Consider the following 25,812-nt stretch of genomic DNA (forward strand, 5'->3'; position numbering starts at 1 on the left):
TTTTACAGCCCTTTAAATACTGGGCCGTATATTTTAATTTTAGCTGTTTTGTCACATGTGGTGGTTGATTTTAAACACTTGAGCTGTTCAGACATTTTTCTCCAGCATCATAGCCTGTATAAAAGAAGTGTACATAGCCTCCGGGTCTCAAAAATACCTTAAACCGGCATTTTTTTCTCATGACCAGCAGGGGGCAACTCCACTGTCTGCAAAAAGAAGTCAGATTTAAAAGAAGAATATGAGAAAATGATCTTACTTCTCACTTAACTCATTACCTCAGTTAACATTTTCCCAATGAGTCAATGGTCTCTATTATTAGTTTCAAGTCTTCTTAAATAAAGAATGATGTTTATTCTGTAAATGATGGTCCCATTTACAGTAAAACAAACGATAAAGCAGGGTATGTGTGTCAATGCGAATCAGGATAGAGGTGTAGCAATGCAGATCCATGGCACAGTGTACATAGATATAGCCATGAACTTGTTTTTCTGGTTTACCTCGATTTTTGAAAAGCCAACTTTTTTAGCAGCGACTTTGCATGGCATTGCCAGCAGCCAGGTGCAGTCATGCTTCTGGTATGTGTGGATGTGCATAGTGTCCTCTGATCTCAGTCAGATCCACTCTCTTGTCCAAATAGGTCACTTCTGGCCCCAAAAAACAGCCAAAATGCCAAAGTTGAGGCTTCAAAACTGTAGTCCACAAAGCAGTGGGTGACATCATGTTGGCTACGTCCACTTCTTTTATACAGTTTATGAGAAGTACACTATAATAATCCCAGACATCAAGCCTCCCACCACAAATTTTGACATACACAGCCTTATAGAAGGCCCCTCAGACTCCTGTGGTGCGTCTGGCATATCAAAACCCTAACATCAAATCAGATTGATGTTCCAGGAGAGTTAAAAGCCTTCTCGATGGTAACTCACCTTTATTTACTGATGGTAAGTGGAGGATTTGTTCCACGCAGCACTGTTGACATAAGTACATGGATACATTTGTTGTGTATTCTTATGCACGCACATGTACAGACAAAAGGTAATGTCACAGTGAGTCATCACAACACACAGCTACTGCTTATTCCTAATCTTATTCCCAACTGGGTTTTTTTTTGTCTGTCTGCATTATTAATAATCCCTCCTCTATCCCAATCCCAAATGATTTAGTTTTTACTCCCAAACCAAAACAATGATGCATATATTGCTGCATCTCAGCAACATTTTCGATTGCCTTCTGCCATTAGGGTCAAATGGCTCTTATCAAACCGATTGTTTCTGATCACCAAATCCTGGATAAAGAAGGATTATCATAACGTGATGTGCAAACTGAGCCCATACAATCGCACCCTAATACCCAATGCACGTAGTCCATCAGTTATGTGAAGTCGAGCTTTAGCAACATGATGTTTGTCTCTTGAAGCCATTCAAGTCACTTTACTGATTTTTACTTTATTCGTTTTACATCCGTAGCCCCAAGGCAGGTAACAGAAACATAATAATAGAAGATAAGATAGGATAATAATTTATTGATTCCCATGGGGGAAATGTAGGTGTTGCAGCAGTTAAACAGATTAAGATAATACAGATAGAATATAATAATACAATAAAAAATTAGAACTATAAGACATAAACAAACAACAAAGACACTACATTCACAGTGTTCTGCTAAAACTAGTAGTGCACACATATGAAAGTGGCCATGAAGTGAAATAATATACAGTGTATATATGTATACAAATATACAGTACACAATTGGAAAAGGACAAAATATATTGTGCATCATGTCCAGTCAAAAGTGAATACAGTTGTGACTGGTCTGAAGCCATTGATTGAAACAGGTCTAAAAGTTGAATAAATAAGGCTCTTGTCTCTACTGACAGCACTGTTTGTCCAAATGCATTAACTATTTTACAGTTAAATATCATATTGCTTTTATTCTTTCAGGGAATCTTCTTAAAAACAGAGTTCTTTGAAATGCCCAGCTGCACATTAACTGCTGCTATAATTACTACAGTGTAGTAATTACTGCAACTGTTGGTGGCAGATATTGAACATTTTTTGCATGTTGTGGTCATGGTTTGTATGATGAATAGATCAATAAATACATTGAATTGAAGATGTCATGCTTTTCATGTTTTCTGTTGATAAGAGTTGGTAGTGTGGGTATTTCTCTACAATAGAAGTGACAACACACAATATATTCAAAAAGCATTTAAAGAAGTAACTTTGAAAGTAAATCATTTCAATATAGAGTAACTTAGGTATAGTAACTAGTTAGTCTTTAGAGTAACTTTCAACGGGGGCGCCCTGGTTCAAATCCGACTCGGAGCACTTTCCCGCATGTCTTCCCCTCTGTCTCTCACTATCAATAAAGCATGGAAAATGGCCAAAAAAAATTCTTTAAATTTTTTTTAAAAAAAGGAACTTTCCCCAACACCGCTCCAGTGTGTAATACAGTAGGCATTATTTGTAGTGATATGATTAGACAAAGTGTAAAATGATTTTGTTAATTTCAGTTGCTGCTTAACAGAAGAAGGATGTGTTTGATTAATTATTCATGTTAAATAGAGGGAATAGACATTTTCTAGTCCCTTTTATTTCCCTCTATTTCTGTGTGTCTTTGTTCTTTCTCAAACAGACTAATACGTTCTCTAGGGTAATAACAATTAGCCAAAATGCAATTTTCTCACTCTTGTCTTGTCCCTCCAGGGCCCCCCTCCCCGCCCAGAGACTTGGTGTACACCCTGAAGCAGTCCACGCTCATCTTGGAGTGGGCTGCACCGTCCGACACAGGCGGCAGGGTGGATCTGACCTACAGCGTGGGGTGCCGGAGGTGCGTCGTGAGGCAGTGCGAGCCGTGCGGTGCCAGCGTCGGCTTCGTGCCTCAGCAGGTCGGCCTGACGGAGAGAACGGTGACCGTGGTCAATCTCCTCCCCAACACCAACTACACGTTCACCGTTGAAGCCTTGAACGGAGTGTCTGAGCTGCTGCCCAACAAGAGGTTCTACACACAGGTCAACGTGTCTACAAGCCTACCTGGTGAGTCCCAGTTTGACCTTTAAAAATGACCACACACATGGCAGCGTGTGCAAGGAAAGGGCATTTTACATTTTGAATTACAGTGGGAGTCTGCACAGTCAGGAAACAAACAACAGCTGAGCAAGAACGAGGTCACACTGAATTTCCAAATTGAAGATGTAGCAAATGTACTCAAATGGGACAAAGCAGCACTCTTGGATGCTGAGCTGAAATGAATTTTAAATCAGCTCGCACTGCATGCTTTTCTCATTTCGAATATCTTATAGTGGACCATATTTTAAGGAAGTCCACAAGGATCTTTCCAATTCGGCTGAATTTGTTTTGCAGAAGGTTACGATGCAGTTTTCATGCTGTTTTGCTATAGATTGTGTTAATGTTTAAAACGTGGCTTTGGGGAAAAGATTATCTTCACAACTGGGTTTGTTTCTTACGGGATGTAATCCGTTTACTACAAAGCAGTTTTAAAAAAGAAACATCAATAAATCCACAGCCTCAGCAAGGCACCTAACTTTTAAGATTTTGTTTCCAAAAAGCATTTTACTTAACATTAGTGGTTGTAGTTATCAATTCAGTTCAGTAGATTCCGGTTGGCTGCTCATGTTTACTAACACACACGTCCAAAGTATATGTATGTATATATATATATATATATATACATATATATATAGTATATGCACATACATCCACAGATGTGGATACATGTGCACACTTGCAGGTGCTATAAATGTCTCTGCTCATAAATAGATTTCTGCACGCTCTCAGACATGCAGTGACCTTTGAATAGGCTTGTAATTTATGTAGATTCTCAACGTGCATATACATCAACATACAGTATTGTATGTACATACTGTTTCTGCAGTTAGCAGGGGGCACCTGGATAAATAAATAAATATAAGCTAAAAAAGAGCAGACTGGGCTTTTTACAGGATGGGGGCTCAAAGGGACGACGTAGTGTTTCAGACATTAAACATTAAAGCATAAAAACATGTTCTAAATCAAAGTATGAACCTGAAAATGTGCATAATATGTATGTCCACTTTAAAACAAAGCTACAAATAATTAATATGCTCTTCTCCAATCCACTTTATTTCTATAGCACGATTTTAGCAAAAACAAGGTTTCCAAAGTGCTGCAGAAAAAGATAAACACAATAATTAGATAACACAATACAAGCACAATAAAAAGATAAGTAGACAATAGAACGATAAAATACAATAACATAAAATAAACAAAAAATTTAATGAAATAAAAATAAAATGCACTGCCCACACAAAATAAAATATGCAAGTATACACATAAAATCATTTTTTAAAAATAAGATGAAAAAATCTCTCCTCATAGTTAGGTAAAAGCCATGGATAAGTAGGTGAAATAATATAATAGTAATAATAATTATAAACTTTATTTATATGGCACCTTTCTAAACAAGGTTACAAAATGCTTTTGAGGAAATAGACAACAGATGAAAAAAAAAAAAAATTAAAATCGCATAAAATTAGGAAATAAATGTTTTTTTTTTTTTAAATAGCGATCATAAACATAAAAAAAGGATCAAATAAAGTAAAAAAAAAAAAAGGAAATAAAAAGATCATAAAATGGCAATAATAAAATCCAGGAACATATTAAATATTCATAAATACTTTCTAATTAAAGACAGTTTTAAAAAAGGGATTCAAAGACACTTAAGATGTGTAGCTAAATGTCAAGCTTCTGGCATTAGTTTTACAAACATTGACAATTTAATTACATGATAAAGTGCTGTAAAAATAAGGTAAAAAGGGTATGAAAATATATTGTGAATGATGGTAAATAATTTCCAGCTAATGGTAAATTTGAATGAACCTGATGGATTGAGGTTAGGAACCACTCTTCTACTGTACACACATTCTAAACCATCCAGTAGACTGATTGTCATTTGTGAGTGTGTTTATAGCACCACAGCCTCCGTCCCCACGCTGTGCCCGTCATTGCAGACAGAGCCAAATGTCTCGCCCTGTAGAGGTGATCTCATTTTCATCAGCAAAAGTCTTCAGCAGGCCATTAGCCAGGGGCTCGAAAAGCACTTTGCCAAGTAGCCTTGTCAACCAGTTCTGCAACAGCACTATTTGGAGGAGCTCAAGTGTGAAAAGACCAAATACACACACACACTAAAAAATATACAAGAACACAATTTAGCTTGAATGCTGACAAGTGCTCTTTAATAGACAAATGCACGCATACATTTACCTGTCATACTTTTTGTGCATATTTTTTGAAAATGCTTGTTTACTGTTTGTTTGAAAGACCTTCATATGAAAATCCTGGAATAAATATTAGACTGTAAAGGTGCTGCACAAAGGAGCCAGGTGACAGAGAAATGATGAGTAAGTGAGAATGGCGGAGTGTGTTTTTTGCCGCTGATTGGAAATTAGCTTAGAGAAATGACATGAATAATGAATGGAGAACTGTTAGTCATGTGTGAGGGCTGAGATTGTAGCAGCAGAACTCACTGAGGGTCTCTGGGTAGTTTCAAGGGAGTTAAGGAAACAGTTTGCTTTGATCGACTCCCACTTTGTTACTTTGAGAAAATAAGGGGTTTGAATGAGTGAAAACATGCATTTAGGCTTTGATATGTTGAAAGTGAGGTTTATGACTTAGACTTTGCTTCCGTGTGTACTAAGACGGTGACTTTAAGGAGATTGAGGGTATTTATAATGAATGTGTGTCTCCCAGTGGCCCAGATTCTCCTGTTGGCCAACTGTAAATGTTACGTAAGAGCAACATCTGGACATCAGGACCACATAGGGTGAAGCTGAGGATAAACGGAAAGCTTATAGATTGCTATACTGTACAACATCAGTCACATCTGTTTAAGAGCTGATATTATTATTGCTCCCCTAAGATTAACATTATTTTGCTAAAAGGTCGTTTTGTTTTGCAGACAATAGTAACAGATTCCAGCATGCAAGACAAAATCAAGGCTCAGAAATCTTAATTACCAATGAAAAAAGTTTTTGTAGCTAAATAAGCAATGTGCCTTCTTATACATCTAGCAGACACAGAAGATATTTTTTTATTTAATTTCTGAATAAAATTCCATGCTCACAGTCCATTTGTCTTTTTTGTGCACTAAATCCAGAAAATAACTAATTTTCTAACTCTTAGTTTGCGAAATGTTCAACTTTCTTCATGCTATTGATGTTTTAACAGCAATATGGCTTGTCTATTCCTATTATTCTCGCTTGCCTAAGATTGACATTATTTTGCTAAAAGGTCACTTTGTTTTGCAGACAATAGTTCTTTAGTAACAGATTCCAGCATGCAAGACAAAGGCTCAGACAAGTTTTTATGGCTTACTCTTAAGCATAAATGTGCCTTCCTAATACATCTTGCACTCACAGATTATCATAGTAATCTTATTTTAGTTGAATTTCTTAATAAAATTCCATATTATCAGTCCATTTGACCTTGTTTTGTGCATTTAATCCTAAAACATTTTAAATGCTTATCCTTATTATTCTTATTATCTCATTATTTTTACAGTAATATGAGTTGTCTATCCACGTAGGACCCCTTAAGGTGACCTCAGTTGAAATGTATAATGGCCCTGCTGATGCTAACGTAGCAGGTTAGTTGTCTCCAGCTCCCTAAAGGGATTTAGCGAGCCACAAACCCTGAGCTCCAAGGTTAGGGACACTATATCAGAAAAGGACAAACCTGTGGTGATTATTTTCCCTGTCCCCACAGTTCTTTCAACCTTTCTTCCTTTTATCTCCCTCCTTCTCTGTCTGTCTGTCTTGTCAGCAGTTGCCATGGCGTTGATTTGTGGTTATTATGGGGTATTAGGGTGTGAGTTGTCCCGCTAACCGTGTCATCCAGAGGGATTGGACAAGGGGTTAGGGGAGTGTGTTTGCAGGGGTTTCAGAAGACTTTCTGTGTCAGGGAGGATTTAGACTGGCATTTGGTGTCGGGTGTTTAACGCTGCCTGTGTGTGTGTGTGTGTGTGTGTGTGAGAGAGAGAGAGAGAGAAAGAGGAAGATTGAGACAGAGCTGGTATTTGATTTTGAAACATGCTTTAGAATTTCTCCACTCTACCAGCAGAGCGTGGTTCAGATCAACAGCTAACAAACTAAAGGTCACCTAAACCCTCTCTCCTGCTCTCCTCAATGGACAGCTAACCATGGGGGTCAAGTGAGGATCGGCTGTGTGAATGTCTGCATGCACATGCATTTTAGTTGGCTTTGCTCTCATGCAGCCTCTTGTCTCATCTTTGTCCTGCCGACTTTAAAAAAATCAATAGGAAAAAATAAACAAAATGGCATCCTTGATCTATATCTTGTCTATATTGAACAGTAAGCCCACTTCCATTTTTAAGGTCTGACATTTAATTTCATTCATTTGGAGTCTGTTGCCATGGGAGCCAACCAATGCTAGACAGGCACTCAGAGAGCAGACATCCTTCAAGGCCATGGCCTATCTCACAATGTTGACAAAAGTGAAAAATAATTTGTCCATCAGCCTCGTATCCACTCCAAAAATGTTCTTCCTTGGCCCCAGATTCACGCTTCACACTCACACCAAAATCTGGCCTGTAGTTTTTCTGTCAGCCTGTTCTCCCGTCAAAAACGTCAATGTAGGTCCTGTGTACAGGCAGCGAAAACAAGCTATATTTACGAATTTAACTGATGCCATTTTGCTGACATAGTAGTTATTGACAGTCAAACTAAGTTTAGTAGGGGGGATTCCCGCATACAGCTGGAGGCTGGGGTGGTGGATGGATCAAACAAGCAATGGACTTTCAACCAGGAGAGTGGGGTTTCGCGTCCCGTGTGAAAACAAAAGTAAACCATTTTTAACTTAAGTTGCGTTATTTATGTGAGTTACGTGAATCACATTTTTGAACGTAACGTTTTTTACGTAAATTGTGGCAGTCACCTAACCCTACTTAATTTTAGGCATTAACGTACATTTATTTACTGTTTAAACTGTCTTTTATAACGCCTTACCAGACGTTTTTTGCCCTAAACATAGGTCAATGGTTTTACAACATAAATCCACAGAAACACTGCGGACCGTACGCGTGTGCTATTTTTAGAATGTGCTGTGGTACCGCAAGCCGCGCTGCAACATCTTAATATGTGACGTTAAACACAAGCCGCAATATGTGCCTATGTGCCATGATTTCTTTCTGACACATGACCTCTTTTGCCGTTTATGTTTCTGTAATCCTACTCACAAATCGAACTGGAAAAAAGCAACAAACCATCCCCTCCTGGGCGAAGGTAGAGGGACAGGGACAGACCCATAACGTTTCCGTCCACTCTTAGCATCTACTGCCTCAAACTAAATCCATAAGGACTCTGCGTGTGTTATTTTTACTGCAGGATAGGCCCAATAGATTTTCAATAGAGAACATTGTTGGGGGTGGAAGTGATCAGAGTGTCTGTGCACTGTGAAGTGAGCGAGCTCATCTGCAGGAGCAGGCGGTAATGGGGAACTCTGTGCAGCCAGGTCAGGCACAGAGTTGAAAAAACCTCCCAGCACAGACCTCAACCTTGTGTCCGTACATGTGTGTGTGCCTCCACACTTAGACTTTACACCATCAAAACTCACTGACCTTTATGAATACTGCAGCACGGATTTGGAGCAAAGCTAACGCACACACCAACACACTCTCTCTTCCCTTTTCTCTCTCGCCACCTCATCATCTCTTTATTACCTTTACCTTTTCTTTTTTTTACCCTCCCTCTGTGTTCCGATCTCTTCTTTTTTTACCCTCGATTTCCTTCCTCATTTCCCCCACCTTATCCTTTCCTGCTCTCCCCATAAACTCACTATTCTTAGATGGTAATTTCTCTCCCTCCTCCTCCTGCCACTTCATCCACCACCACTCTTCATTCCACCATCTTCCCTTTTCTCTCACCCGCCTGTCTTGACATAATCGCAGCTGCCCTCTTCCTCCTCACCTCTCTGCCTCTCTCTATCCTCTCTACAACTCTTTCCACCAATCTTCTGTTCCTGTACCTTATTTGTTTTCCCAGGCACAGTAAGCTTGTTAGCAGCGGGTGGTATAGTTTAGCTGGCAGCTGAGGGCCGAGAAAGCCTGAGGATTTAAGGGCACAGCCAGGACAGGAAGAAAAGGTGCTAAAGGGTGCTATATTATGGCAAAAAAGAAACCTAACCACACAAACAGGGGGTCAATTTACATGTTTGCATATACTAAGATTTTCTTTCTTATTGCTCGAGAAGCATTTTAAATCCAGCGACATTAAAACCCTCCACTAAAACCAAATACAAATTGAATTCTTTAAAAGCATCTCTCAGAGCCGAATGCTTGCACACACACAGGAGAGGAGTGGATTTCTCCCAGACAGATGGGGTTTTATCAGGACTCTCCAGGCCACAGAGGGGAAGGGGGGAGCTGTGCATGGTGTGTCAATGATGGGTGGGTGTATAAAAGGGAAGAGGAGAGAGGGGGATAGAAACATGGCTGGAGTTGCGTGAGGAGATGGGGCATGAGCAAATGGGGTTGGGGATCAGTTTTGCCCTGGGCTCATGGGGCCCCTTATCCAGCTGTGGATTAGGGATTCATATATATGTGTGTGGGGGTGCTCTGCATGCACCAGCATGGCGGTATTTTAATGTATAGGCTTTAACGTGCTTGCATGCAATGTGCTCTCTGCATTGCGTCATGCTTGATTTGTGTATGGGCAAGAAGTGACACCTGGCATCAGTCAGTGTATGTATTTTATGTGTGTGTGTGTGTGTGTGTGTGTGTGTGTGTGTGTGTATCTGTATGAGATGAAAACACACTTGGGTTGAATGTCTTGGCCCCCAGTGGTACATCCAAAGCGCTTTAGCTGAGGCAGGGAAGAAGAGAGGGATGCACGAAGGCTGTAGAGATGGGGTGGAGGTGCGGGTCAGGGAGGAGGAAGGATTGGCATTTCAATATCCTGAGAGGATTACTGGCCGGGCTTTAGATGGCTGGTCCCCACGGAGTTACATGGGCTGAGAGGTGGATGCATAAAGGGAGGAGAGGAGAGAGGGATGAATATAGAAGTGGAGGGATGGGGAGAGGTGAGCGGTGTAGCATTGTGAGCAGAATGCCTTGTGGGTGCAGGGGAAAGAAGCCATGCAGCGAAGAGCAAAAGTGAGAATACATGTATTTCTTCAAAAAAAAAAAAGGTGTGCAAACAGCAGAAACTTTTTTTGTCTGAACTATCTGGAGCTATCTAATGCTTTAAACAAATATGGAGTACATGTACGCAAGTTCCTGTGCGTGGATAGAAGTCGGGAGATGACAGGAGGACAGTAAGGTCTTGAGATAAAAGGGAGGGAATAAAAGAAAAACATAAAGAGTCAAAGATGTGTAGAGGCAAGCGAGGAAAAGTGAAATGAGCTGCAGTGTAAGAGTACAGGAGAATAAAGTTGTAAAGTTGAGGGAAGCAAAAATTGGGGGAAATGTGGTAGAATCAATGGTGGTAGAAGTTCCCAGATAATATCCCTCAGTAAAAGTCTGTACGGTAATATCAGCTAAATGTACTTAAAGTAGCAACGTACTCAATCTGAAAAAAATTATATTATATGATACCGTTATGATAATGGCCCTAGTTTTTGCAGTGTATCCCGCTCAGTTTGCAGTAGTCTGACCCTTGTTGGCTGCATTTTGGCTGATTAGCATAGAGAAGTCAAGAGGGCACACAGAGGAAGCTCTTCTCTTTTTTTCAGTCCAACACATGAATATTTTTACAATATTCATATTGAGTATTTTAGAGTGACAAACACAGGCTTTCACCACTTGGTCTGGAGATTTATTTCCTCTCAGACAGACCCAGAACTAGTCTTTGTGGTGAGTTCAAGTGCAGCTTTTTGGCCCAGACCCAGGTGATGAGAAGCAACAAAACAGTCAGCCTTTATTGCTGCTATTTCTTTGATTTGTGTTTTGTAAAATATGGAAAGGGTTTACATCATAGGCATCTGAAACAATGACCAAGGGCCGAAACAAGACACTGCTTACTAGGGATGGGAATAATTCATCAATGATAGATTAATGGTCGTTAGGAATTTGGTCGAACACGTGGAATTTTTAATCGATCGGTGTACTGTATCAGTACTCACTGAACTGAAACACGGCCGAGTGTTCAGTTCTCGGCCATACGTTAGTAAGAGAATTAAGTTGGATAAAGCTACAGTTTGCAAACTGAAAGTTAATTATAAAACACACAATACAAGAGGATTAATTTGAGCAAAACTAGCTTACTGTATCAAACCTTGCTAGCTTGAATTACTAGGTTAAATTTTATCCAAACCTAATTTAAACACAAAACTATGAGACTCATATTAAATATGCAAGATTACTGCTTTTATGTTAGCCAAAATGGTTTGCAACCACTGGTAAAATCATTAACACTGTATTGTATTTTCTATTCTTAAACATATATTATATCATATTATATTATATTATATTATATGTAGTAAAAAGTATTTCCCCTTAAATTGTAGTGGAGTCGAAGTAAATTGTAGATTCAACTGGAAATTCTCAAGTATAGCACAAGTACCAAAGGTAGAGATGTGTGCACTTACTTTATACCACTTGTATAACACTCCTGTAGGATCAAATGAATCTTGGAAAAGGAAGTATAGGATGTTTGAAGGATGAGAACGGAGGCTTAACAGAAGACAGAGTCAGAGTTGTCTCTGAGTGTCTTGATGTACCACCGCATGATTTTCTAAGAACTCCGATTGAGTTCTGAGTACACGTTTCAGTTCGGCTGTTTGAATATTTATAAGTCTGAGCCTGAATTAATTTAGGATTACACCTTCCCTGCATCGTGACAGAGAAAACCTGTCAGGTAATATTTGTTTTATTTCTCATTCCTCAGCTGAATGAGTCCTCCTCAACTGTCAGCGTACAAAACTCAACTTCTCTGCCATTTTGTTTCCAATATCCTTTTTCTTTCTTTTTTTTTTATTCATACCACCACTCCACCTTCTCTCCCCTCGTCCCCACCTCCTGCTCTCTGCATAGAGGCGTTTGGATCCTCTCTGCCTCCTTAATTAGAAGTGATGGGAAGGTGAGGCTTCAGCAGGCACCAAATGAATAGAGTCATCAAGCTACTTTTCAGGACTATAGCCCAGCCACTTAAGACGCTTTTTCACCCTGTGATGGGAATTTTAATTGCCTACCTCTTGGCTTATAATTGGAGTCTATGAAGAGGCACTCTCAGGGTCTTTAGTATGTATGCTCTGTATGTGGATTTACAGGCTTGTTTCTTGTTGTTCTGGGAATTGTGGTGTTCACTTAGGAACAATAACAAAGCTTAGAGGTAGTTATTACACAAACATACACACACACACACACACACACACACACACACACACACACACACACACACTCATCCTCATAATCAGAGCACTATACAAGGCTTGAGGGCTGTCTTTGATTCACGTCTTTTGCCAAACCCAGAGAGAGAGAAACGGAAGAAAAACACAAACTCTTATCACAAAGAGACTAGGAAGAAAAAAGTTCAAACTTCAAAATCATCCTCATCTCTCAATTGGAGACGACTAACCTGCTTCGTTAGCATCAGCAGGGCCATCATATATTTCAGCTGAGGTCACCTAAAGCGGTCCTATATGAATACAGGACCCATATTACTGTCAAATAATGACATAATAAGAATAATAAAGGAGTTAAGAATGCAGTTAGAATGTTAAGAGTCCTTCAGATTTAGTGCATTAAACAAAAGTCAAATGTACTATGATAATATGTGACTGCTAGATGTATTTAGAAGGCACATTTATGCTTAAAAGTAAGGAATAAAACCTTGTCTGAGCCTTTATTTTGTCTTGCATGCTGGAGTCTGTTACTAAAGAACTACTGTCTGCAAAACAAAATTACCTTTTAGCAAAACAATGTCAATCTTAGGGAAGTGACAATAATATGAATACACAAACAATACTAATGTAAAAAAAATTAAAAAAAACAACAACATAAAAAGCATGACTAAAGTTGAGCATTTAGCAAACTAAAAGTTACTTTTTTTCTGGATTTAGTGCACAAAACAAAGTCAAATGAACTCACACACAATGTCATCCTCATAATCAGAGCACTATACAAGGCTTGAGGGCTGTCTTTGATTCACGTCTTTTGCCAAACCAAGAGAGAGAGAAACTGAAGAAAAACACAAACTCTTATCGTCACAAAGAGACTAGAAAGAAAAAGCTCAAACTTCAAAATCATCCTCATCTCTCAATTTCTCCGTCTAATACCCTGTGAGGTCTTTATCGTGCCTCTGTTGAGAGAGCTTGGCTGTGTTTGTGTGTGCGTGCCATCTCTTTTCTTTTTTCTTTTTATTGTTGTTGTGGGGTTTGTTGCTGGAGGGGAGGGGAGGTTGGCGGCATCCTGCTGTGGAAAAAGAGAGAGTGAAAGTTGTGGGGAGATGCAGCTGTCTTTCTGAATGACAGCGTACTCCTCTCTGATACAGCAGTAGGTGGGTGACAGACAGTTCAGCTCATCAGACCTACATTACACACACAGACACAAACACACCTCTTTGTCATTCACCGTGCCCTTTTCACATCATTCTCTGAACAATATGTACAGTATGCATTTCTTTCAACAGCTTAGTATTCATCAAAGTGGGGAAAAAACAAATCAAAACAAAGTGCTGTGTTTTTGTCCTGGCATTTACAGTACGATGTTGTTTTCTTTACTTAGCTGTAAGTATGTTTACTCATACTGTACTTTACATATGAATGAGCATCCTTTTTATTCAAGCCCTTGTCTAACAAGGTCATACTTTGCTGATGAATGTATCGTATCACCACCAACAAGACCGCTCTGTATTTCTGGTATCTGGGGTCTAGTGGCAAATATTACACATTTTTATGACATACCTGTTACTCCGCTACATTTATTGGCAGCATTATGCCATCAGCAGTAACAGTATTATGTACCAGTTGCTTTTAAAATGAAAATTTGATATGCAAAATATATTATCAGCCTGAAAATTTACAGATTATACTACACTATGGTGTTTAAAAAAGGTAAAATTTCCTCAACCTCAACTAACCATAATTGTAAAATGCTACATGATGCATCAGTATGTAGAAAAGTGTAGTTCTCCACCACGTGTCTTCTCCTCTTAAACAAAGAAAAATTTAATCTCACTTATTTTCCCTCCTGGCTCCCTTACAGTCAGGAAGGCAGCAAAGTTAACAAGAACTGGGATTTATTTATCTCATATAGTGCCTAATTTAGTGTTTCATAACATATCAGGTATGGAATTAAACTGCAAATTTTCCTATTTAAATGAGATCAAACCTTCAATCTATGTCCGTTTTTGAGCCACAATAAGGCTCAACTGTGGCTTGCAACAAGGCTTGATTTTAGCCTCGACAATTTTCTTTGTAACTGAAAGAGTTGTTGATGGCCAGAAACTCTACCAGCCAGTTAGGGCGAATGAGGTTTATAACAATGTTTGTATAAAACAGTCAATTCTAAAATTGTGTATCACAGCAACTATGAGAGGTTCTTGAGCATAAAAAATATTAGGCTGATTGGTCCACACACACATGACCAAACCCATGTTTCCCTCTAGACTTACACCTTTTATAGATAATAAAAATGATCTAATAATGTATAATAGTATGTGCAGACTCCATTTGTCTGTGTCCTTCACTTAAGTACTTTTTTCTTGAGTGACCTTTCTCTTTGAAGGACTTTTACTTGTAAGGGAATATTTTTTATTGCTTCCTGCAGCACTGAACTCTCCAGACCAAGTACACACAACATGAAATCATGTCTGACTTGCACTATGTCAGAAGTAACAAAAAAGGATGCAGAAATGTGAGCGTATGTGTGCATGCAATTGCTCTCCTGTCAAGTCTGTAAGGGCAGATAGGGCTTTCTTCACCTTCTCAGCCAGTCTCCTGCAGCGAGCTTGGGTCAGCCACTCCATGTGTGTGTTTTTTGCGAGCGTGCGAGTGTGTGTGTGTGTGTGTGTGGCCTTTGTTTTTATTTGTCGTATGCTCGGGGCAGAGCCTGTCTGGCTTGATGGATGTGTCATGATCAGACGGTGCCTCTGCCTTTAGGCTGAAGCACACTGGGCCTGAAGAGTGTTCAGAATCAGTCAGTGAGCAGCTGTCAAGAGCAGTTTAAGCAAGTCGGCCCAAGTCGCTCTCCCCTGGTGGGAGGTGTGGGATGCCAGATATGACATATTCCTAAGTCTAACCCAACAGGTAATAGCTGGTTTTCAACAAACCGCAGGTCCTCATTTTGTCTTTTTTCTTACAACCATCCTCAAATTTGACTCGACATCCTCTCATCAGACTTTAATTGTGTCCATGTGCAGAAATGTGTCACCATGTGATTGAAGGCTTATATTAAGGCCCGGGTGTTTTGTTCCCAGCTGGATTATGTTGAACGAGCCCTTTTGAATATGCCGTACAGCGAGGGACTCTTTGTCCCACCTGCTTGTTTGCTCTCTGTTCTGGTCTTTCTCTCGCCCACCCACCTATTGACTGACACATTTAATCATTCCATCACTGAGACTCTCCTCTCTGTTACACAAAAGCACACATTCAGACACACACACACACACACCTCGGTGAATCAAGTCCCCGCAACATATAATCTTGTAGTTTAGATGGAAATGTGCCCTATCCAGGTGTCTCCCTGCACCATCCCTCCACCTTACAGGCAAAAACATCCAAATGTAAGTGTGTGCAGACTCTTTCCCCTCCCTTTTTCTTCCTTTACTGATATGAATGATAATAACCACAGATAATACCTGTCCCTGGCTGCATCTGCTCCCTCGTCTTTGAAGCAGAATCCTGGATAATATAATTTTTCCTTTCCTACTGTTGCTGTTCCGTACAGTATGCTCCTACTTTGCTTATTTGGAGCAGAACAGAATAATTGTGTGTACATTTGTGTATTGGTCCAGGCCGTCGGATGCTGATAGGGCAGATTAGACTGAGTGGTGAGCAGGGACAGGCTGCCAGATAACGCTCCACTGCCGGGGCAAGGCCGACAGCCACAGATTAAAACAGCAGGACTTGCTGCAAGATAGTGAGACCTGTGTGGGGTAGCTGCTCCTAAATACAACATCATTAGATTAGGATGCAATCACATGCATGCACATATAACCACCTGGGGAATTGTGAACTGAATAGTTTTGAATCATCTAAATGTTTCTTTATATCAGCCTACTCTTTCTGACATCAAAGAGCTGCTGAGGACATTGTAGTTGTAACTGTGTGCTTTTAATCCATTCAGAATAAAGAATGGGTTGCTTTAGGTCACATTCTGAGGCGATATGGCAGTATTTCTGCACACAAATGCTCATAAATGATGGTTGAAAGTGTGCCACAGTGGATTCTGGGCTCAGATTGAAGTCGATCAGCAGGGTATTTGAAAATCTCAGTGAAATCAATCAATCAGTCAGTTTTATGAACGTGAAATCGTACGAGGTACAACTACAGTGAAGTGCAATGCCTTCAGCACCTTGAGCATTATTCATCGTAAAGCAGATTGTGGTTGCCAGATCAGCACAAAGGAAAAAGTTGTCATGGTTGAACGGCGACTTCCAGCCAAGTCTCAGTGAAACAACAGTTCCCGACATCCTGCTGGAAACGGATGCGAGCACGGAGGCCGGCCAGCTCACCTCCCTGTGCCTGCAAACTGGCGAACAAGATGCCCAACAGAGAAGATCCATAAATCTCTTAACTCCTCTACGTTTATCTAGGTTCCCCTCTCTGATGTAGGTGGTACATTATTCATTTCTTGATTAGCATTTGGCATGGAGCAAAACTTCAGACACATGTTACTGTCAAGTTAAAATGGCTAAAAATACCCCCCAAAACTGACCTTACAACTACTTTTCCGTCTGTAACTTTAATGGCTTTATTAAAGTGATGTACATGCAGATGCACGCTCCACTGGGATTTTAAACCCCTGACAGAAATGCTTGTGGCAGTAGGTGTATAAAAAGCCCGAGGGACAGCTGAACCAAAAGAAACTAAATGTTCCCACTCCTCCGCTGTCAGTCACATAAATCGTCGCACTATCCGTTTAACCCCAGGTAGAAGCCAGTGGGCCTGTGCCCAGAGGGAACGACGCTTCCCATTAACCCTTTGAACATGAACAGGCCTGACAGATACATCTCTCTCAATCATTTCTTCATATAGTACTACTTACAGGCTACACACTCTTTCACTTCTTTGCGAACACACATGCAGCAGCTCACTCCTTAATATGCGAAGGCACACGGGAGTGCGTAAAGTTGCATGCTAGGCGGAGATGGTGAGAAGTAGAACAATGAAAACCCCCTCCTGACAAGATGGATGTCATCTCAGCAGAGGCACAAACAGGCCTGCGGGGAACAGCGGATTCCCCTGAGAACAGAGATGGAGACAGAGCTGTGTTGGGGGAAATGGAGAGATAAGGAGGTTGAGAGGCGGCGAGAGAGAAACCCGAAGAAGTGAGGAAGAGAGAGGGGAAAAGTAAGAATGACTGCGAGATGTTCAGCCCTGCTTGTGCCGACACCCCTGGGGAGAGCAGCTCCTCTGCCTGTCTCCTTTGATAACGATACAGAGATGCCAGTTGCACCTCGGCTGCCTGTGTACACATGGATGCAAGAGCCTACAGCAGAGGCTGCCATTTTGTGCCATAGTCTATTCATAGATCTACCTGCCATAGAGACCCGAGCACAGAGCTGCCACATAACCTCCAGAGTCTGCAGGATTGGGTCTTGGGAACTGGGTTGGAACTTAAGGATTTGTTGGGACAAGCTTTTCATTTCTGCCTTTTGATTCCTGAAAGCAAGTTAGAACCACCTGTGCTATGTCACTGAATATGCATGAACCTATGCACAGGCAAACTGTAAAATGACTTAAAGGGAGACTTTGCTGTTTTTCTACCAGCTCTGTGTCACTGCACTGCAGACAGTATCTACAGAGCCTGTCCTCCCTCCATGCCGCAAGCACCCGGAGCTGTTTCGTGTCATCTGGCAGACTTTTTTCGGTCCATGAGCAGGGAGCTCTGGGTACTGGCAGCGTGGAGGGAGACCATTCATCTGCATGTACTGCCAGCACTGCAGTGACACAGAGCCGGTTGAAAATTGGCAGAAAAGTTCCCCTTTCATACAGGAGACATCAGTGTTGATTAAATACTTCAATATTGATATTGTAGGGTTGACTATTGGTTAAAATATCACAAAATATTTACACAACTAGATTTTTGATAAATATTAATCAGTAAGGGGGGTAAGTGGAAAAGAAATAGAACAGTTAGAACAGTCTGGAAGTCCAAAAAAATGCAGAAGTTTACTGTAATGCAACCTTTAAAACCAGGAAACAGACAACACTTGTGCTGTATTACGATATGCAAAATCTAAGATGATAGCTAATCTTTTATGACCATCAATATAATATCAATATATTGCACAGCATAATGAATCATTTATTGCAGTGTGGTAAGCATTTTATATGCTCCAAGTAATGGTCACGATTCAGGAGAATCGGCTTAATGAGCGTCAAACGTAAAAAAAAATATCAAAAATACCAAATCATTCATTAAAAATTACACTTTAAAGCAGCTTAAATCCACTTGAAAGTAGTTATTGCATTCTGCCTATTTTTGATTCCATTTCCTGTCAAAACTATACAAATATTTGTTTTCTGGCCTTGAGTTTGTGGAAAATATCTCATGTGTGATAAAAAATACACTTACATTTCAGACCCAGCAAAAAGTGGAGCTGATGAGCAGGCTCTGAATCTATAAAACCTAAATGATAGCCAGCCCCAGCTTGTACTCACAGCCTATGGAAGTTTAATCACTGCGAGCTACAGCTGTGTGCTGTCTGTTTCCCATCTTGTGCCAAACTCCATCTATTATACTTCCTCATTCCTAACTTTTTTTCGCTCTCATCATAGCTTCCCTTTGAAGTCTATAGATCATTATCTCCAGCGGTGATTGGTATGTGTACAGCAAAGCTTTCATACTGCTTCTTATCAGGAGCTGTATGTCTTTGTGACGAGTGCCTATCAGTGTGTCTGCCATGTGATTTCTGCTGTATGATGAGGCTTTGAAACGTCTGCTGCGTACTTCCACAGCAGAGCTGGAGAGGCTTATTGCCCACAAGGCCATCACCTCTCCTATATTACTTGCGAAAATCATTGTGCAATTGTGTGTGTGTACATGTGAGTGCAAAAGCTATTTTAGACAGCAGTCTGCATCGATTTCTTCCTCTCAAATACAACGCCAAAACCAACACTACCCGCCATTTGCTGGCGAACACTCTTGTGCGTGCTGAAGTGTTGTGCGTACAGTATCTGCTCTTATGCCAGCTGAACATGTGTGGCTGTCTTGGAAACTATTATATCCACATAATAACAATCGCTCTACAGCTGCGTCCAAATTCCTAATAGATACTAATATCGTGCAGTTGATCCCGAGCCGGTCTAACCTTTCCCATCATTCTTTGCAACTGCCTGTTTCCAGAACAGATTTTCTAAATGATACAGTAGATGGCAGAGTTGCAATTTCAAATCCTGGTGCTTAAGTCTTTATAATTTCATAATAAACTCCTCCAACTGGTCTCCATCAAGGCCAGCAGGGCTTACACATGGTCCTTGGATAGTCTTTCTTCCCAAAATTGGGATTTGTGGTGTGTTCACAAGCTTTAAATTGTAAAATGGGATCAACATGGACACTACGGAGAAGATGTGTTGTATTTCATTACATGAAGCATTTAAACTACACATTAAGAGCTGTTTCCTGTATTTGCATGACAACAAAGGGCTGTGTGTGTACTACAGTTTTTGTGACTGGGCAAGTTAAGTTAAAATGGCTAAAAAGTACCCCAAAAAGTTGACCTTAGATGCACGCTCCGCTGGGATTTAAATTTTTTTTTTTGAGGGGGGTTCACATTAATTTTCGGGAAGTCATTTTTACAATTATTCTGACACCACATGAATGCAGCACAACTTCTCTATTATTCAATGTCAGTAAGTAAAAAATCCTTGACCGTGATTTGTTTGTGCTCGAAAATGTACAGCCTGTTCTCCCGGCAAAAACTCAAATATAGGTCGCGTGTACAGGCTGGGGAAAACAAACTTTGTCTCCACATTTCACAGTCCACTGTAATGCGTCCGTTGCCATCTTGCTGACGTAGTAGTGATTCACAGCAAAGTGAAGTTTAAGAGGGCAGATCCCCGTGTTCGGTTGGTGTGGTGGATTGGTCAAACAAGGACTTTCAACCCGGATAGCGGGGTTCGCATCACGTGTGAAAACACAATTAAACCATTTTTAACTTAAGTTACGTTCTTCTCTACATTTTTAAACGTAACTTGCGGTAGTCACGTGACCCTTTTTATCTACTTCCTAACTACCTAAGATTGGTGGTTTTACAACATAAATCCAGAGAAACTGCAGCCCTTTTTACAACCACTGACAGTACTTGTGTGCTATTTTTAGAACGCGCCTTGTGCCGCGAGCCGTGCCGCGAGCCGTGCCGCGATACGTTAATAAGCGCCATGAAACGCGAGCTGCAATACGCGCCTGCATGCCGTAATTTGTGGTACTGACAAATGACCTCTTATATTTAACCTGTTCTACATCTTTTCACCAAGTTTGAAGAAAACCAACCCAGTAGTTTTTCCATAAACCAAGAGTCCAAAACATGACCTCCTTGGCGGAGATAAACATATTTTAAAAGCTACAAAGGAAAGCAGCTTAAGCCTTAGGAAAAGTCACTTATGAATATTGTATCACATACACTTATACGTGCTGTAGTTTCTAGTGAATGCCTCAAGGTTTAGAAATTGTACTAACAGTTCGGACACTGCTAGTGTGTTTGCCACTCATCTTTTCATCTGCAGAGCCGGAAACACCACTTTAACCAAAGTATTACTTTTATATTTAAGCCTTCAGGCGATTGTGTGTGTGCATGTGCCGATTAAGAGCTCGTACTCACCTGTTTTTTTTTATGTGTCAGATTGAGCTGTGATGCAATTCGGTTTGGGTTTGAGGCAGGCATCAATCCTATGCATAATTCAGCACGCCAGGAAAGAAAAAAGTAGCAAAGAATAGCCTGCAGTTGTAGATGTGGAGAGCAGGTTCACACTGTGTTCTTGGTTTAGGATGAGTTTCTCTTTGTGTTTGGGTGGCAGGGACTTTCTGAAAGGAGGGATGTCTGCTGGAACTTCCGTTCACTCTTAACTTTCATCATCTCCTTTCTCTTTTCTCAGTTTCTTTGTCCTTTTAGCATCTGCCCGTCATCTGTGCACGTTATTTCTCCTCCTCACTCCCTGATTTTAATGCACTTTGAGAGTAATTGCTTTATTTTCTAATGAGCCAAGCTGCAGTCTATTTCCTGTACACTATATAATAAACTCCTGTACATAATCATTATTCATGAAGAATAATCTCCGTGAGAGTTTATTTACATTCCTGTATACTGTTCATTAGCATCTTTCCTTCTCCTTCAGTGCCTTTCTTGTCGACAGCTCCCCTCCCCCTACAGCTCACTGTATATGTCTGTTGATTATGTTGCATTATGTGAGGATAGTGCAATTACTTGATGCCTCAAAGCAAAGTGTTCATTCTTTCAAAATGCCACTAATTGGCATGATAAGTGTTTTCTAAATCCTTCAAAAACACACGTAAACAAATAAATATTCAAGCCTTTCACATTCAGGTAATGAATTCATATTAATTTATCTATATAACCTCCTTCTTTAAAGCAAATTAAACATTATAATGCCACCTCAAACCAAAGCTGTTATTTCCAAGGTTTAATTTTTTGCGTCATTGCAATCTCATTTCTGTGTTTGCATATTTGGAGTATTTCAACCATTTTATTTCTACTTTTCTGTTAAATATAATGGCAACTAAAGTTCATTTAGCTTGTAAAAAATCTGAGAAAAAACAAACAAAAGCTCAACAAAAATGTGCAAATTGTAAGGTTTTTGGGGGTGATGCTAATTGAGGTGTTGTGACTAAACATTTTTGCTTATTTTATTTTTATAATTAGTGTAAAACTGTGCCTGCAAATGTTCGGTGTCATTGAATCAAACCGATTTATTAGTCCTTTTTTAAATACAAAAATTCATGTTGAATTGTTAACCTGCTCAATTGGTTTTGCCTTTTTAATTCTGAATTAGCAGGATAATAAAAATATAATATAATAAATAAAACTGTACACAAGTTGAGAGACAATCACCCACACACACATGCATAGACATGCACGCTGCTCTATCAGGCTGTCTGGGTTTTCTTCATCCTCCTTTCAGCTTGATTGTGCCGACATTAAATGCAACAATACAAAAATTCACAGACGTCACTATGAATAATGGATAATACCTGTGTTTTCAGACATCAAAAAAGAGGCAGATGGAGATGGTCAGTGAGAGACAGATACAGACAGATCGAGTGTGTCTTTGATCCGCTGCCTAAAATTACTGTATTATCCTGCTGTTCAAGAGGAGGACTGAAGGAGCAGCACAGATGCTTTGTGTGTGTGTGTGTGTGTGTGTGTGTGTGTGTGTGTGTGTGTGTGTGTGTGTGTGTGTGTGTGTGTGTGTGTGTCTGTGTGTGTGTGTGTGTCTGTGTCTGTGTCTGTGTCTGTGTGTGTCTGTGTTTGTGTGTAGAACACTTCTGTGTTCACATAGTTTCCCTGAGTGACAGGCAGAACATATTCATTAGTGTGGCTGTTTTCACCGAGGAAAAAGGATGAATTGATGGTTAAAGGTCAGGCGAGAGATGAGCAGGAAGTGAGAAGAGCAAGAAAGAGAAGCCGTCAACTGATGGGGTGACTGAGGGGAAAATGAGAAAGGATCGAATGAAAACAGAAGACACAAACAGGAAGGGAACAAGGGAGAAAAAGAAATGGCAAGAAATAAGAAAAAGGGCCTTTAATGCTGTAAAAGAAAAAAAGAGGATTGTATTTATGAATTTGGGCATTCAAGTGATTGAAAACCGGCAATAATTATCATCCAGTTAAAAGAATGATGACAGGAAACACCCCTTCCTCTCCCCCCTGCAGCTAAACTTAACCCTAATGGCCTTAATGGCAGCGCTCCTCCCTAACATGAAGGGCTTTTGACTAAACTAACTGCACCCCTTTATTTTTCTTCGCTTTTTTGAGTGACAACCCATTTTGCTACTTCATTATACACGGCATAATTAGCACTTAAGCAAGAGTGGGTGGTGCTTGCTGATTATCTTACTATGTGCTGCCATTCACTTGTTGACAGAGAAACAAAGAACTGGTCTTTCCTCGGTAATGAAATTGTTTGCTTTAGCGAGCCCGCGCCATTACACACCGCATCTAAATTTGGAAAAGCTTTGTACGGTACAATTCGTCTTCAATTTTGTTCCCTTTATTGTGATCAATAGGAGATGAAATATCTGTCGGGATAAATTTCACTGCGTCTCCTCCAGATTGAGTCAGAAAAAGTTCTGAGGTCAGTTTAATTGAGAGGAAACGAGCTGGAGGGGAGAGGGGGTCCACACGAGAGTCTCCATCTGTTAGTCTCGTGTCGATGCAGACTTGTCAGTCAATCCATATCTGTATTGATCTATTGTCAGTCCCAATGTACTGACCCGGGCACTGTTCAATGCCGCACACACACACACACACATACTCTCAAAGAAACGTACACAGTGTTTATCCATTCATGGAGTGCGATGAAGCTGTCTGACACAGCTCAGCTTCAATAATTAATCCACTACCTCTCTGCTACCAACTGTTCTCATTCTTTCATTCTCTTTATTCCTCTCCTCTCCTCACATCCTTGTTCAACTTTCCCAACTGCCCTCTTATCCCCCACAATCCACACTTGCTTCCTACTTCTCTTGCTCTCTCACCTCAGATGAATACAGTAGGGTATACTGTATATATATATATATCAATGCCTGCTTTCTGGCAAAATCCTCCTCGAAAGAGAATTCTCTGTTTTCCTCCCCTGACCTTTGCTTGCACAGTCAAGCTTTGTGTAAAAACTGGAAATACAGGAGAGTAAAGACTGTTTCTGATGTTCTTGAGAAGACTCCTCAAGCTACTGTATTTATATTGAATGAGAGCAGAATCCTCAAAATGACCTCTCTTCATTCTCTCTCCGCCTTCTCCTCTTTGTAGCACCATCTCTGATCAGTGAGCTGCGAGCGGAGAAGATCGAGCAGAAGAGCATAACCTTGGTGTGGAGGGAGCCTTCCTACCCGAACAGCAGCCGCACCGAGTATGAGGTCAAATACTATGAGAAGGTTAGTCCACAGGTACATCCTAATCTGTCCTCACTGAACTTTCATGATGTTTCTTGATATGTATTGTATAAGAATCCAGCAAGTAAATGGAAGGAAGCAGTAAAAGAATATAAAAAGTAAAGGAATATATTTTTGGATAATATCCCTTTGGTATTAGAACCCATATGATGCATCTGCACTGCTGATATTATCGGCCAGTTGCATCCTTTTACAGATTATATATAGAGGTCACTAAGTAGCAAGAACGTGCAGTGCAGAAATGCCAAAGATATGTTTGGGGTAAATGAGGAATAAGGGGTTCTCTTTACATAGTGTTGTCCACCAAACATGTGTTTAAGTGTAAAATATTCAGCTCAGTATTATTTGGTCAAAAATCTCTGATAAAGAAATATAATGGATCTTAGATGAATACTCTAGTGGTGTATTGGTATACTTCCATATCGTTTTGGGACTCACAAAAGTAATAAAAACAAAGAAAAAGTTGAGACTGAAAGCTTCAGAAATGGGGGATCCTAAAAATCCCATAATCCAACTCAAACGTGTATTTTATTAGACCCTCCCTGCCTCCTGAAAGTCATCTTTTCAACCTTAGACTTTCTATCATATAAGTTTTAGTCTTTAACCCTTTCAACATATTGCAACTCAAGTGGTCTGAGAAAACTAGACGTCTGCGCCTCCTCTTGGCACCGTTTTCTGGTTTTAGGATAATCTCGCATGTGTTGGGAAACTTTGGCAAATCACAGGTAAATATAGAGGGAGGGAGTTCCTATTGGCTGCGCTACAAATGCACATACAGGTGCACATAGATCAGATTCAGATGGGGAAAACATGATTTAGTGGTGGAAAGGCATTAGTAACAACTGCCAACACTACGAAGCAACCAAAAAAAGGAGAAGGAATCATGAAAAAGAGATTCTAAAAGAGAGTCTGACGATAAACATTGTCAGACTCAAATAATAGGACAAAATATTGATAAAGCTTTTCAAAGAAAGATAGAAAATGTTGCTAATAGTTTATCTTTCTGCTAACCATAGATGATTGAAAAAGTTAAATGGGAATAGAAACTTACCACAAAGTCAACTAAGGGAAGAGAAATACTAACTGTTGTTGTGTGACTTTGGAGCAAATCAGAGGTGGCATTTTTAAAACCACTTCCAGAGGATTAAATCATTGTCTTGAGCTGCTAACGACTGAGATGCGGTTAAAAAAATCATGTATTTTTTAGTGCATTTTCCAGGGCCAATTATGTGTAACCCTGAGTCCATATTACTGCCACATTTTCTTTGGCTTTTATGGATAACCACTATAATTTCATCGGCCTTATCACGCTCATTTAACATAGCACTTAGTCAGATTGTGGCCGCCCCATCAACAAGTCATAGTCTTCACAGTAAATCTGTCATGCACGTAAACCACAGCTGTCACGCTCACACTTCTCCGTTTTCATACGCTGCGTTTTCTGGCAACGCCACATCTTTGTATTTGGTTGTGTCACACTCGCACCCATTTTCACACCTCCTTCTCTTC

The 25,812-nt window shown here is 40.2% G+C and overlaps 1 protein-coding gene across 2 annotated transcripts in view; it reads left to right on the forward strand.

Moving 5' to 3' along the window:
• Positions 1–25,812, forward strand: part of LOC131984326 (ephrin type-A receptor 7-like) — a 179,329-nt gene that overhangs the window by 117,785 nt on the left and 35,732 nt on the right. For both annotated transcript variants that reach the window (XM_059349184.1, XM_059349185.1), the window contains exons 5-6: positions 2,706–3,035; positions 24,161–24,285. In XM_059349184.1, the coding sequence (XP_059205167.1) occupies positions 2,706–3,035; positions 24,161–24,285 (455 nt within the window). The remainder of the gene's footprint in view (positions 1–2,705; positions 3,036–24,160; positions 24,286–25,812) is intronic.

Source organism: Centropristis striata, chromosome 14 (assembly GCF_030273125.1).
Source record: "Centropristis striata isolate RG_2023a ecotype Rhode Island chromosome 14, C.striata_1.0, whole genome shotgun sequence".
Lineage (NCBI taxonomy): Eukaryota > Metazoa > Chordata > Actinopteri > Perciformes > Serranidae > Centropristis > Centropristis striata.